The sequence below is a fragment of the Hyposmocoma kahamanoa genome, unplaced genomic scaffold (assembly GCF_003589595.1).
Source record: "Hyposmocoma kahamanoa isolate Upper Pololo Valley unplaced genomic scaffold, ASM358959v1 98463, whole genome shotgun sequence".
NCBI classification, from domain to species: domain Eukaryota; kingdom Metazoa; phylum Arthropoda; class Insecta; order Lepidoptera; family Cosmopterigidae; genus Hyposmocoma; species Hyposmocoma kahamanoa.
In genome coordinates this window covers 5,651-22,625 of record NW_020655591.1, presented here as the reverse complement: position 1 = coordinate 22,625, position 16,975 = coordinate 5,651, and the positions used below count along the sequence as shown (strand labels likewise).

Here is a 16,975-nt window from a genome sequence, read left to right as displayed (position 1 = left end):
ATGTTATCAAAAACAACAATGTCACGTAGGTACTAATCTTAATAATTAATAAAACATTTTAAAAATTAGTCTTCGCGGCCGCGTCATAAAATATGCCTGCATTGATTCTTACTCTATGCCGGTAATGGTATGATTATTTGTGTATGTTTATATTTACAGATCCATCATGCCTCGAAATTATAAAAGAAAATCACTGCGGGCAACCACGTACTCCCGAGAAGATTTACAGGCCGCTGTGGAAAGAGTGAGAAATCACGAACTCTCTAATTATGCAGCTTCGAAAATATATGGTATTCCTTCGTCAACACTCAACGACCGAGTCCGAAATAAAACAGGAGTAGTTAGTCACACCCTAGGTAGACCACCAGCGATTCCTGTGGAAATGGAAGCTAGATTGGCACAATGTCTTCGTACAATGGAAAAATGGGGCTGGGGCCTATCGCGGACAGAAGTGAAGTTGATTGTCGAAGAATTTATTAAAAAAAACCGTATAAAAACCCCATTCAATAACAATAAACTCGGTGATGACTGGTTTATTTCATTTCGGAAACGACATAATCTGTCTATAAAGAAACCGCAGCCTGTCGAGTATCTTAGAAAAAGAATGACAGACCCATTCGTAATTAATGAGTATTTCACTCTACTGAAGAACACACTTCAGGAGTTGAGCCTAAACGATCCACACAGGATATGGAATTTGGATGAGACCTCTGTATCATTGGATCCAAGTAAAACAAAAGTTGTTGGTGGAGTAAACAAACCTTGCACCAGAACTATATGTGGTTCTGGAAAAGAAAATGTAACCGTTTTGACCACGGTTAATGCGGCTGGAGGAAAAATTACGCCTTTGATAGTATTTAAAGGCAAGTACGTATACGAACAATGGATGGCGCAGAATAAAGAAACGTACGATTTTGATATATCTTACGCCGCGAGTAGTCGTGGTTGGATGGAAACAGAAATATTTTACAATTATATGTCTAAAATCCTAATTCCTGGTTTGGGACGTGAGAGACCGGTGTTAATAATATACGACGGCCATAGCACTCACGTCGATGACAGAGTTGTGGCACTAGCAGCAGCCAACAATGTCACAATTTTAAAACTACCTGCACATACGTCGCATCTTCTACAGCCATTAGATTTAGCGGTATTTAAATCATTCAAAAGCTTTTGGGACAAAAAGCTTGTCGAATGGCAACGCAGCAATGTTGGCATTAAAATACGTAAACATGGATTTTCCGAAATGTTTGCGGAAGCGTGGCATAAAACCAGCCCAGAAGTTATTCAGAATGGTTTCAGAAAAGGAGGCATATACCCGTTTAACTCTGAAGTCATCAAAAAAGAACAATACGACCCGGCTGCTTACAAAAGATTTGCCATCCATCAATGTAAGATTTCAACAGATCCAAACACGTTGAAGCAGTTATGCATCGCTGTCATAAACCAAACTACATCTGCTTCGGAAGTTCAAATTCAGAAGGGCACACGTATTGAAAATCCTGCAAAGTCAATCGTCAGCACATCTTTTGAGGAACTTCTTCTCCAAAAACTTACACAGCAGTCTCGCAATCTTGACAATAAGAATGTTAAATTGAAACGTGTAGCGAAAGGCGCTGAAGTAATCACACGTACATTATTACAAAAACAGAAAGATGAACAAGACAAGAAAGTTAAACAGAAGACACAAGAAAAAGAAAAAAAAAATAAGTCGAAGAACAAGCCTGAACCTAATTTGACTAATTTTACTAAAACAAAATTTAGACAATCGAAGAAAACTGCTAAAATACCCGTGAAACGACTTAAAATGTCTCCAAGCATTACCACAACCGAAAGCGGGGAAATGAGCTCGCACAGTGATTCAGATTTATTAGATACAATTAGCGAAAATTATTCTGACGCTATAGATGACGCGCAAGAAATGGCTAACCGAGAAATATCTAAAGAAAATCAGATCGACGGGACAGAAAACGAACTACTGATGACGAATTATGACGGTAGAGAAAAGATTCAGATTGATGAGATAGAAGAAACCCTACTGAAACGAACACACAACGATAAAAATAAGAAAGTCACTGTCCTTTCCTCAGTACGATTCACACCTGAAAATAGGGCTTTTTTAAATACTTGTAGACCTTTAGGTCTTAAACTGATCGATAAGACATTTGACTTATCTACGAATACAAAACGTGGAATTGCGCCAAAGACAGGTAAAGAAAATAAACTGGAGGAAGATGGTCTCCTTCTTCATAGTGAAGTTAGTAAGAAAATATTGAAAAATAATTACAATATTGGAGATACAGTTTTAACACGATACTTTACAAAGTCTTGGAAATATTATGTTGGGGTGATTGAGAATATAAATTTAAAGTCAAATGAGTACAACGTTTGCTATTATAAAACTATTTGTAATAAAAATAATGTCAAATTTATTGTCCCTAAACGTAAAGATCAGGACTCTAATTTACCTGAAAATTCTATTGTGAAAGAAATAGAACTACTCCAGATAAATGAAAACCCTGTGGAGTATGTTCTAATGAATGACGAAGACCTCATATATTTCTGCTAGTGACAGTCCATTTGTAATTTTTTAAGGTAAATTGATATTTAAGTATTCTAATTAAGGACACAAGACTGATTATGATTATAAGTAAAAATAGTTTTAATTAATGTTTATTTTTTGTTAGACTTTGCGAAAAGCTCTGTTTTGTTCCATTTGTAATGTTTTATTATTAAGTAAGTACATCGTTTATTTTTATTTATTATTATAATTAAGGAGACAAGACTGCTATGATTATAAATAAAAAATATTTTAAATTAATGTTTTTTTTAATTTTTAATTATTTGGACTTTGCTAAGAACTCTAATTAGGGTCAAAATCTACAATCTTTTCCTTGTCAGTTTTGGTAGCGCAATTTTGTTTTTTCACATTTTTCGGTATCCGAGACCCATTTGCAATATAAGAAAATATATCATGTATATATGCCATTTTATTACAAATGGGCCTCAGATACTGGAAAATCTGAAAAAAAATTGCGCCACCAAAACATACAAGGAAAAGATTGTGGTTTTTGACCCATTTATTCAAATTGTAACGTTTCATTATTATATCGTTTTTAATATATTTTATAGTACTTTGTACAGACGCCAGCACATCAAGCTACACATTGACGTATCTTGTTCTGTTGCACTGGAGGCGATTTTCGAACAAAAATGTATAGTCTGATGTGCTGTTGACTGTACATAAAGCCAAAATTCTAATTAAGGAGACAAGTCAAGTTATAGACATATTATTAAAGTTTAATAAACTTTGATTGATTTAAATTTGCTTTCATTCGTTACTTTGACATTCGCAAAACATGCTGGAATGGATAATCCCCTAAGTGAGGTATCTGCTAGAGACCTAGTATTAAATAAACAGAACTATCGTATGACTACTTATGTATTTTTTTTCTTTTCGAAGGTCTGCTAGAAGCTAAAGAGGAAACTATTTAACAAATAGGTTTATTTACGCAAAATCGGATACAAAAGTTTGAGAACATTATTATCTTTTTTTCGGTTAATGTGGGGTAAGATCGGATGACCATAAATAAAAAAATAAAAAAATGTGGTTGCGCCCATGTCACGAGGATTTTTTTTAAAAGCTCGCTACCATGTTTTTCAATGGGGAAGTTCGGATATTTTTTATTATAAACTGTGTGCCATCTAGTCCTAGAAACGATTATAGACAGTACTCCGATGTTTCCCCACCAAGGTCCGATCATTCCCTTGTTTCTGAAAATGTATGTTTTGTCTTTAAACAGTTGTCAACGAGCAACTGTGCCACCTACAGAACAATGAAATTCGGAACTTAACGTATGTCCCCTTAGGATTTATTTTTCTAATATCTCATTAGCAAGACGTATATCTTTATTCGAGAAAAAAAGAATTACATCATCGTTCCAACTTAGCGAAAATGCGTCCGAACTTACCCCAACGCACCTTAGAAAAGCAATAAAAAAAAAATGTGTTATGAATTGATGGGATAACTAATATTAATTAAAATTATAAAAATAATGGAACAATAAAAATCAGTTCAAACTTCAATTCAATTAAATGACTATAGTAAAAAGAATATTAGCTTAATAAATATTATACAATAATTTAAAAATAAATGTCACTGTGGTAAAGTATTAAATATGTGCATAAAATTACATCTTTCGGCCATATTAGAATAAATGGGAGTCAATTTAAAAATAAAATACTTAATTGCTAATATTAAACAAATAGGCGTTTTCCTATCCTATCTTATCGCAGGTGATGACAAATACGCATCCCACTACGCACAAGAACTAGTTAAGTGGTAAAAAAGCAAATGACAATATAAATAAAAGGAAACAATGATAAGTTAAGGTTAAGTTAAGGTTGAATTGAACTTTGACACTATATAATTACAAATTACATTTGAAATAATTATTAACGAATATTACAAAACTAAATTACTTACAAACTTCAATCCGCAATGTAGGCTTCGTCAAATAACTTGTCAATTGAACAATTTTTTCGCTACTTCCGGGTAACAACACAAAAATTAATAATAAACACACAAAACAGTTAATAAAGAATATAATAAAAAAAAAATTAAAAAAAAAAGTCATAAGTCGTCTTAAAGTATGTGGGATTTGAACTCTAGTCCACTGTCACCGCAGTAACCATGCTAAGCCGCTAGTCCACGCGTTAGTCGTACACTTGTGCCGAAATTAGTAGTTAACTCAGAACATTCATGAATCGTTGAAAGTAGTCACCTTGGGGACGATCGTTAACAGATCAATCGATCATTAACACCACAAATTTGAAGTCACTTTGTAAACATGTTACCGTCAATTTACAATGAAATTATTAAATTCTCCATATCAAAATACTAAATGGTTTATTTAGTAGGTACACATATTGTTTAAAATACATTACTTAAAGGCACAGCAATATTTATTTCTGCACTAGCAAACTGTATAGCAAGTCACTTGTGAAGAGTTTTTGTTCCTTGTAAGTCACAATTTTTTTTTTTGGAAAGTAGTCGAAAATACGGGAATTTCACTTCAATAACACTTGTACTAGACATTTGCGAGGCACTGAACGTTTAATAATTACTTCCAGCGTTATATATATAATCAAAACTTTTATAAAGATTTATTAAGTCAACAGGTAACTTGGTCGCGCGACAGTCTCAAAAAGTGCATGTTATTGACTGTCGCCGCTTAAAAGACTATTTGAAAAATTCAAAATTGTTTTTGCTATTATAAAAGTACTCTAAAAACACAAAAGAAAAAAATATATAATAAAAAGGATAATAGTTAAATGATAACCTGGCTTAAAGAACTTGTATCCAAATCAAAATTCTAATTTTTAAACAAAGTGCGTTACTATTCTAAACATTTTCTTTTCCTGTCATGCTTTCAACATTCAGCGACTGTTTCTCATAGACCAGCTCTTGAAAAAATATCAGAGGATTCCGCCTTCACTACAGGACATTTTAGCTTGCCCAGAAAATTTCATCCCTACATATGACTTTATTAACTCCACCCTTGTAGAACTCGGACTTACCTTGTAACTCCAAAGTGACAATGACTCTACAACTAGAGATCAAAAAGTAAAGAGAACGGACACTCTCCGCCCCTCCCTAGCTTTAGATACCGCACCACGCCCCGCACATTGCCGGTTACTTTGACTGAATGACAACAAGGCTGCCGCCCGGCGAGCCGTTTTCACGCGAAGACGGCTTTGATATTTGAATATAGTTTTCATTTATTCATTACGAAACTTGTACGTTAGTATAAAACATTATTTTACGTTACTATTTATAATGGTCGTGAATAGTGCTGTGTACGGCTGTTTATCATCATTTTCCGAAAGATGAAACGAAGTAGGTAAGTAAAAAAACTTATGTCTTAAGGTCGTATTCTAGAAATCTACTCAATGCTCAAGTCAGGATATGAGTATGGTTTAAAGCACTCGAAATCATACTCAACTCCCTGCCATTAGGGTCGTATTTCCAGTGCTTGTGTTTCAATTGCAATCCTGACTTGAGCATTGAGTAGAGTTCTAGAATACGAGCCTGAGAGTCGTATTCCAGAACTCTACTCAATGCTCAAGTCAGGAATTGAGCAGACTTGAGTATGATTTCAAGTACTGGAAATACGACCCTAATGGCAAGGACTTGAGTATAATTTTGCTTATGAGTGCTCAGTGCAATACTCAAGTCCTGACTTGAGTATTGAGTAGTGTTCTGGAAATACGTCCCTAAACGCCAGAACTTGAGTATAATTTCTAGTGCTTTAAATCATACTCAAGTCCTGACTTGAGCATTGAGTAGAGTTCTGGAATACGACCACTAGACTCATTCAGTTATTGTTTTCTTCATTTATTTACTGCCGAGTAATATACGTATGTATGAAAAATACAGATTTATTATATCAATGTAATGAGGCGCCATGACTTCGTGAGCTAGCTAATAGACAAGGGTTCTCGAATTTTCAATTCATATTGCCGATAAATATTACGTAAGTAGCAAATATTCCTAATTATTAACTAAGTAATGATGATCAACTTGGACACGCAATTTCAAATACCTTGGTTACTTTATTTATAAGTACATGTCCAAAATATAACATTTTAAGTGCTTTTAATATATTTTTTAAATAAATCTTCAATATTACTCTTGTTAGTGAGTTAATGAAAAATATGATATTATATCGATATAAGATAGATAATAGACGTGTGTAATTATTAGGATTCTGGATTCTATTAATAAAATCATAGATAATAGATTTGCGTTAGCATTTTCGCTATGTTGCCGCTCTGATTACGTAACGTAATAGTGCAAGAAAGTGCTGGCTAACCTGCCACTTCACGCACACATTTGCGTATGTGCAGATAGCGCCTTGCTGTATGTAGTAGTAGTAGGTAAATGGTTTTCGACCGTTGCGTTGTATGGTGCGTCTGGGGTGTGCTACAACTACAACAAATACGAGACGTTAACCCAAGATCTGACCATTTGCCTCAAATTTAACATAGGTACTGAAGATTTGGCTTCGCCTTCATAAAATGAAAAGTCGAAGATAAATTGAAATCTGAGATTTGGCAGTATGGCTAGAAGGCTTAGCTTGTAGCGGAGGACGAAAAATTTTACTACTACCAATAATATTTTTAAACGTAACAGTTACTGTTAGAGATGGTTAATATAATATATAGCTCAAATTATAACGTTAAATTAAAAAATAATTATAGCAATTATAATTTGAAAGACATAAAGCTGCTAAAATTATAACGAACTTTTTTTCACTTTGGATTGGAGTACGTTAAGAAAATTAAAGGAAATGCCATCTAGCGACATAATTTTACAACATTTCAATGCCATACCGTCAATCTATCCGTGCTTTACTTACGCAGCTAACAAACAAAATCCTTCTTCGTCCTGAGTTATCTCCCTTAATACTTCATAGATGGCACTATATTCTATGTAAAAATTGCGGCTCTTGACATTGGTTGAAACAATTATAACGTGAAATACTTTCACATATTATTTGTAGCACTTAACGTTTGGTGCGAAACGCGAAATAGCTGATGGGTTTATTGATGTTAAATTTCACGTTTGAGTACGCTAAGCGCTAATTGCTATATTTGGCACTTAGCAAGTATTATAATTGTAGTTATGTTATAAATTATAATTTTGATTACGTTTTAATACGATTTTGAGCGAATGGTGGAACGTTGCAAAATTTCGTCTGGTGAAGCGATTTAAATTAAGATATAATTAAGTACTTGGATTTATTTAGTTAGTTTAGCGTTTGTTTAATTAATAAGTCGTTGTAATATTTGTATATAAAAGTACAAGTGTGTGCGTTATTATTCATTACTATGAGTGTAATTTACTGTACATAACAAGTGTAAATTTTGTGCAAATTGTAAATAGTAAATTGTTAAAGCATGAAGGGAATTCATTAATTTATCGTCTATAACCTGTAACCACCATAAAGTAATAGTTACAAAACAAATGAAGTCGGTCGTAACTAACCATAAAAAACGGTTCTATAGATCTACTTAACAAGTTAGAGCACGTCAACTATTTCATGTTTCTTTCCATTCGTTACATTATCACACGACTTTGAGCTGCTAAAAATTATAATTTCAGCACTTTAAATAGCGCGCTATAAAAATTTAGCATTTAGCCTGCTATGCGAATATAGCAGTTAATCACATCTCTAGCTACTGTCAAAAAATATTGTTTACTTTCTTTACTTTACTGCAATGTAACCTAAAAATTGCACGTGAATAAATATTTCAATACATGAGTGAAAAATAAATAAAAATGCCCAAATTTCACATCGACGAGGTGTTTCCTAAAGGCGATTTATATCCATTAATAGTGAACTTTCAAAATGGATATACCACAGCCGAGTTTCAAACAAAAGAATGTCTGTTGCTAAAAAATGAAAATACTGGGAAAACTTGCATAGCTACGGAGTTAAATGACCTTGTATATGCTGGAGAAGAGGATAACGAACCTTTAGGTACTTCATTTTAGTTAATACTTAGTATGCCAAATACAGAAAAAAATACAAAAACATTTAGTTCACCTGCAACGGAGGGGACAGTATAGAGAAGTTTTATGAAAGGGTTGGAGTATACGAAAGGGTGGATGGAGAAGACTTTTTAAACTGTTTTTAGTGTTTATTTAAATAAACCTTTTTGTTCTTATTAATTATTCCCTGTAGTCCATAATTTTCTAGAAAATTAAGCTCCAAAATAACACAAGCGCGACTACGTCACAAACACTACAAAATTATACTCAATATGTAATTATACTTGTTGTATAAATGTTTTTAAACTACTGTAAAACTATGACACAAATCTGTTTATGGTTCAAGTACTAATAGACCATATAGAGACAGAATAAAATACAAAACTTGGTATTAATTCAAATATGAAATACTACACATCGCGCCACGGCTTTGTCTTTGTCTGTGTGGAATAAGTAATTTGAGTAGCCTATGATACTATACTAGTTTTCATAGTTTTATTGGTTCTCCATACAAACTTTCATCCCCTATTTCACCCCACTTAAGATTTATTTTTGTGACAAAAACTGGTCTATGTCCTTCTTCTAGGTCCTATCTAATTCTATACCTAAATTCATCAATATCAGTCATGGAACTATTCGTTCAGCTTTGAAGATGCGAAAATGTAATAGAGTTACTTTCGTATTTGTAATATTAGTTTGGTTGGATTGACAAAAAATTAGACGAGCAGCTTTCGCTTGTATGTCCACATCCTATATCACATTGTTGAAATTTATTTAGTTTCTTATTGTTTACTTTTTTATCACTAATTCACTCTTTCGTAGCCAGTTGTCGAGCTTGTTTTTGAAGGCATTAACAGAGACAGCAGACACATCTTCCAGTAGCATGTTCAAATTATGCACCACTCTGTTGCTGAAAATATTGTGTGCAACAGGTGTTTTGAAACATCTCTGAAATTTATTTATCTTCGTCATCAAACTTAAGAGTTATATCTTGTCGGTGGAGCATCTTCCAATCAGCTCCTTGACCTCCTTATGTGACTCAACACCGGCTTTTTCCTTTACTTGTGTTATGAAGAATAAATTTTTACAGATGGAAGGCTATTCAATATTTATCATGATGGTGGTGTAATTGATTTGGATTATATTTAGCTACAAAGTGCTTGACTAAAAAGCAATACCGCATGACACACAACCCTAAGGATTTTAGTAACATAGATTGTCCAAGGAAGTACTTCCACCTTACTGACTTCTGCCACCAAGCCCAAATGTGAACATTACTGTGTTCTGGTTTTGAAGAGTGCTGGAGTGAAATTACAGGTTCATGGAACTTGTCACCTTATGTCTAAGGGTGAGATGGGCGCAGTGGCAGTGCCCCTCGGATCTTTGCGATTTAAAGGTCTGATTGGCACTGCAACTGTTATGGACAGGCGTGTCGCTTACCACCAGGCGCACAACTCGTTCGTCCCGCTACTTGATATAATAAAAAAAATTATGATTAGGATGAAGAAGTCATACACTTGGTCTAAGTGCACGACTTGTTTATTCTCTCACTTGGTAGAATATATAAAAAAAAATACTAAGCATTCACCAACCGTGCTCCCTAGTGCACGGTTGGTGAATGCTTAGTATTTTTTTTTAACCTTGTATCGCGGGTGCTATGGACACACACGTAGACAACCACAAATCACACACAAAGTCACTAGAGAAATAAATGTAGGCCATAGAAATATTTCTCCCGGAACGAGAACCGAATCTGGGACATCTCCGTGGCAGTCCAGCATAGTAACCATTCGGCCACAGAGGCAGTTTTTAAATCGTTCTTCATTTGTTTATTTTTGTAATAAAGTGGCTAATTAAATTACTTGTCTATAACATTATTAAATCATTATTCTTTTTCTTCTCAGGTAAAACATTAATATTAACAAAAAACCGAAAAACCGGTAAAGTCCGTTTAATTGAAATAATGTCAGCAGAATTGAAACCGATTTTAAAAATTGACAATTATGCTTCACAACTTTTAGAGACAAGCAATTTAGAGCTGAGCCGCAAGTTTGGTTCTAAAAAACACAAACAGCAAATGGAACAAAAGGAAAAATTGAAAGTCAACATTCAAACTGTTACCGAACAAATGCAGAATGTAACTGACACCATTACGGAGGAGAAACTTGACCTATCGTCGTATAACAAGAACGATTCAGACGATTTTTATATACCACCGATTAACCGATTAGCTGACAGACCGGAAGATGTATATGATATTGATAAAATTTTAACAGAGGACCAGTTGGAAAAGATATGGTCAGAATTAGAGGATAAAGATTACGAAGCAAACATGTTTCCGTTTATAAAACATATAATGTCTTCGAGAAAACTTTCTGAGAAACATACTGTACTAGCTGTATATGCAGATTCGCTTTTAAAGTTGTATTTAACAAATATACGAGAGATTTCGAAAAAAAGTTACGTGATCTGTCCGCACTCCGTGAAGTTGAATGAGATAATTTTATCTTCATTCACAACTACGACCAACAATAGACGGTGTAGACCAACACAGTATAAAGACAAGGCATTATGTCATGCCTTGGTATTTATATTACTTATAAATAAATTAAAATTTGAGCTAGAAGGATTATGTAACGATGTTAAACTAACTGTGAATAATGCGTCAATGAAAATTAGGGTGACCGGAGCTCACGTTGTTAATAGTGGTAGTAAAAAAATTATACAGTTAAAGTTACCGTTGAATACAAAAAATGCTTTCAGAAGGAAAAGCGCTAGGTTTTAGTTTTAAGTTTTTGTTTTGACAAATGTATAGTTTAATATTAAGAAATAAAGAATTTCATTTGTTTTTTCTCTTAAAACAATTTGTACAAAATATTCTCGCCCCTCTCACATGACGGTCGTAATCATGGGACCTGTGAAGTCCACGAAACGTTTCGGTTTCTTTAAAAGAACAATATAAGCGTGTCCTGGTTTCAATACGTATCTGCATATATATACTGCGTATACATATCTGTTCCTATTAAAAAAATCGTGCCTTACTCCAGCGTGACCATGGTCGAGTTTTTGAAATTGGACTAACCAAATAAATTAACTATTTAGTCGGTTCTAGTCGCAAAAAACTAGATTTAGTCAGCCCGCCTTTTAAAAGTTATAAGGTTGTTTTGCTGCTTTAATTCTAAACAAAGGAGCGTTTCGCGACTAGAACTGACTTAATTCACGTTTTTTTCTGGATGCTATCAGATCTAAGCTAGGAGCTGTAGTTCTCGAGATTCAAAAATGGCGCCGCCAGAATTACATTATGCCGACGTGGACAGTAAAACATCTTAATAACTTCAAAACGGCGTAACGACTAAATATAATTTTTACGACTAGAACCGACTAAATCGCGATTTTTTTTGTGTAATCAGATTTAAACTAGGTGTTCTGGTTCTCGACATTGAGAAATGGTGCCGTTGTAATAAGCTTATGCCATCGGACATGGACAGTAAAATACCCTTATAACTTTTCAACGGCGGACCGATTAAATCTAATTTTTTGCACTAGAACCGACTAAATAGCAACTTTTTACCTGTATTTGAGTTCGAAAAAAATTTATTTCAAAAAATTTTGCCTCCTATAGAACTCACATGAGTATTCAGCTTCTGTGCTTGAGCAAGCCACATCTTGTGGTTTGTGACTGTACCAATTCACAATGCAAAAAACGAACCTACTCAGAAACCCTGAATATGACTTTCGATCAGTCTTATCTGGGTCCATAACCATTGTGAAGAAGTCTTCTATGCCATAAAATCTAGACAAAAATAAAAACAACCAATTTTCATATACTTTAAAGTTGCCTTGTGTATGTTTGCTATTCGCAAAGTGGCAGACGCACCAATACAAGGTCGTCTGCATCAACCACAGAACAATAATACTGTAGAAGTAGTTAGTTGACATCAGACGTGTACCAACTATAGATCTCGAAAGGCCTATGTGAGCTCAATCTGTCATTTTCGCTTTGTATGGTATGGTTGTCATTTTTTGTGCAAATTCTCTAAAATCCCAGAAAAATGCCATATTGTGCTGTTATGGAGAGCAAAAATGATCACCGCACCAACAATATTACCTGTGGCGGTATTATTTTTTTATATAATTTGAGGTCGGTATTAAAAAAATGTTACAAATATAGGACATATTATTTATCTTTAAAGTTACCCTGTGTATGTTTGTTATTCACAAAGCGGCAGGCGCACCGAAAGAAAATGCCTTCGCTTCAACCTAGAGGCTTTACAAGTTTCACAGCTTCACATTGTAATCACATTTTTTGTCTATTTCCTTCGTAGATACTTGCAACCAAATATAATATAATCTCAGTACAGAGTGGAATTACTTCTATTTGTTAAGTTTTATTGAAATATCCCTTAGTTCGCCATTATACAAGACTTGACACTGGAGATAATAAAAATCGGTTCTCATTACGACATTACTCAAAGTATATTGAGAGAAAAACACCTTGAATGGGAGTAATAGCAAAATCAACCATTAAAATAATTGCTCCTAAATTAAAGTTAGGCGCTATTTATAAAAATGAATCTTCATGCGTGAACAGCCACCCTTCGAGGTGGATGATTTTCTTCAAAATGAAATGGGACCACTTTGGAAGTACCCCCTTTCCAACAAAAAAGGAATTATGAAAATCAGTTCACAAATACCGGAGTTATCGCGTAACATACATACAAAAAAAAACATACAGTCGAATTAAGAACCTCCTCCTTTTTTGAAGTCGGTTAAAAATAAAATAAAATTTATTTGACAAAAAATGTTAACAACTTTTTCAACACATTTGCTCGTAACGGGCTTCTTATTGTATCGCTTTTAGGCTCATAAACCTAGCTATTGAACACGCGTTTGTAATTATATTACAAAACGTGTGTGTAATAAGTATAGGCTTAACCGGATTTAAGATGTATCTCACAACAAGGCCTATGTATTAAAACTATGCATTCTTAAATTATCCGGGTTATGTCTTTGAAATTAACTTGGTCTATTAAAAAAACAGCTCTAACGTACATATTATAAGATTCAAATTACAATGACAGTAATCCCAAACAAACAGGGTCACAGTTTTTTTTTTATTTCTGTTTAATACGGTTGTGTTAAACAGAAATATTTTTATTAATAAATTTATATTTCTTATTTGATGTGATAAATATAGAAAAACATACACAATATACACCTATAAAACTTTAATTGAATAAAATTACTTATTTTGGATAATATTTTACACGAATTTGAGTGAAATAAGGACATATTTATATTATTTCGCATTGGCTGTTTAGGAATTTCACCTAAGTCTCATTATTGCCGAAGCACCTGCGCGCGCATATCCGCGCCGCGGCGCCAGGCGCAGAAAAAATAACTCTGCGCGCCAATTTCCATTGATACGTTCGAAACATTTATAGGTATACGCTGTGTGTTAGATAATTACCTAGGTGTTTAAAATGTCCTGCTCAAGCACGGAAGAAAACATTTTGATGGATTTAACACCGCCCGAAATCCTCACAGAGGCACAAAACGCAAGTGACAGTTTATTACCTTCGAAATCCAGAGAAAAATACATGGCTGCATATGAAACTTTTAATTAATGCCAAATAAAGCTATTTTTCATTTCCATTTTACTCAAGTTTGTTTCATTTTCCTCGCAAATGTGTTGAAAAACGTCGTATGAAACACGTGTGCTTTGATCATTACACTCTCGGCTTTCTTATCGCGCTCGCCTGCGGCTCGCGCGAGTAATAACGCCTCGTGTGTAATGACCAACTTAGCACACTTGTATCATAATGTACTATTTTCTTTCTTGGTTTTTTGCAGTTAGCGTGTCAACCACTTTACAAAGTGTTTTGACATTGTGACTTAGATCGTTTTATTGCACTGACAACATTAATCGAAACTGACACTGGCCCACCCAAGCCTAGTGGTCGCCATTAAGGATATACAATAGAAATATTAACTATCATAGTCCATTTCATTAATTTAGAAACGGTATTAGGTAATAGGAACGTGGAGAAAGAGTGAAAAAGAGATCAGGCGAGGATCTATGAGATGTAAATAAATATTTAGTTAATATACAGAATAAACAATTTCAAATTTACCGCGGTCCACACAAAGCAAGCCTGAATCGTGAAGTCCCAAACGATTTCTACTCTCAAATATATTATAGTGTATGATCTATGGTTTCTACTGTGATATTTACTACGATATTTACAATATGATAATTTTTTTATTGGCCTCTAAAAATAATACAAATAGATATAAAAATAGATAAGATAAGTAGGTATATATATTTTAAATAGATAATTAACCACAATCAATAGTATTGTAAATTTATATTTGATAATATCGATCGATATAGAAACTAATTTTCAAGGTCAATTAATAATAGTCAATCAAACTATCGCCGCGGCCGCCATTGTTGTTTGGACGTAAACGGCGGCGGCGCGGGCGCAGACAGGGCAGATATACTGGTATTATGTAATAAGCGTGTTGTCGACTGCCAAATTACATGTAGGTATAATATGTTAAACACCAATTCGATTTCTTGGAATTTCTCAGAGCACAGACATTAAACTGGAGACTACTTATATAGTTCATGAACTTCTGTCTAATTAACTATTTAACTATTTAAGTCAACCGTGACCATGGGACCTGTAAAGGGCCCGAAACGTCGGTTTGTTTGAAAAAACAAATATACGCGATTTAAATCCGGAAAAATAGTTTCATTTCCTATGTGTAACAATCGCGAAAACCTAAGAACTCGATAACTATTTAACTGTTTTTAAGATGTTTCAGACTAACTCAAAATTTATAAAGATCAGCACTGGGTTCATTTTAGTGCGTATTGACGAATCTATTACTAAAATAAAAAATCTGGGATTATTAACCTAAAAGTGCATTTTATTTTGGAATTAAAAAAATAATACATGACATATGGACTGTGAACTGGCAACCGGTACTATCTCAATTTTGATAACTTTACGGGATGATGAAAAAATCGGAAACCAGATGCTATATAGTTGATTAAATAAAAATACGTAGTGCACATACATACATGTGTAATAAAAACATTTAAAAACTACGTAAGTATTTTTATTCAATAAACCAGATGCTATATAAATGACGCAAACAATTTTTTTCTTCACCTGTAAAGTTGTCAAAATTGGGATAGTACCGAATGGCCAGATCACAGTCGACATGTTCTATCATATTATCATTGACTTACAAATAAATGGACGACGGGTCTAATACAAAAACCACGAAAAAAATGTCCCAAGTCAACCTATTTAAAGTAATATGAAAAAGCTAAAACGTTGAATTTAAATTGTAATGTCATCGCAGTACTGTTTAATTTTGCTTGCTTCGCTGTCAGTCGAACAAACGAAGACTAAGATCGTATACAGAGCGTGAATGACGCTCTGTATACGATTTTAACGCCCTATAAGTTCGGACACTTTTTAGCGCGTACCCGACGTACATATAATTGTAGGTCAATGCTTCACTAAATTGAATGTATTTTTAACCGACTTTAAAAAAAAAGGAAGTGGTTCTCAATTAGACGATATTTTTATTTATGTTACATACTCCATTCTGTTGCCTTACTTTCTCAAATGGAATGGAATACAAAAAATGCATTGTATATATAAATTTGCAGGCTGATTTCACATGACATTTCCTTCATATTCACACACTGGTTTTTACCTATTCTTCAGTAATGCAATACAATTTAACACCCTTGATAAGAAATTTAATGTAAATGGAAAGTTTTGCCATCTCCTGAATACATAAGGCGCACTAGAAGTTTCCAAAACTGGCCACTTACGTAAACAATATTTAAAAAGTAATTACAACAATCATGGAATTAATAAGTACTTCGTACAACTGGAAGGCTTACTGTGTATTGAAGCGTGCGCCGAGCGAGATGTCATAAATCTTGGTCCGTCTCTTTCTGACTAGTGGTAGACCTGTGGTAATAACAAACAGAGATGACGCCATATTATTTTAGTGTTGCCTAATGTAAAACAAATAAAACTTTCCAATAATATTTAAATATCGTGAAATAATATAAAGACTTTGATTTATTTGCGACCTATTGCATTCATAGTTGGTATGGTATTATTTACAAACATCTTATAATATTCATGGACAAAATGACGTATTGTTTTTATGCCAATTTTTTTTTATAGTCAACTACCGTATTGTATCAAATATCTCACATGGCAATTGTGCGAAAGGGACACACCAAGAAAGAAGATGTCTCACTTGAGCTCAGATCTCTAAGGAGATATTGGTTATTTAAAAAGTATTTTATTGCTATTCATTTAACGTTCATTTTGATATGTCAAAATAATTGCAGTGAGCTTTCCAGTTGTACGAAGTACT

General features: G+C 33.8%; 1 protein-coding gene across 1 annotated transcript; it reads left to right on the top strand.

Annotated features, from left to right (window-relative positions):
* The first annotated feature begins 8,344 nt into the window (after nt 1–8,344).
* LOC113238843 (DNA-directed RNA polymerase I subunit RPA49-like) lies at nt 8,345–11,342 on the top strand. The gene is made up of 2 exons (XM_026475687.1): nt 8,345–8,546; nt 10,462–11,342. The coding sequence occupies exons 1-2, from the start codon at nt 8,345–8,347 to the stop codon at nt 11,340–11,342; spliced, it is 1,083 nt and encodes a 360-aa protein (XP_026331472.1).
* The last annotated feature ends 5,633 nt before the right edge of the window (nt 11,343–16,975 follow it).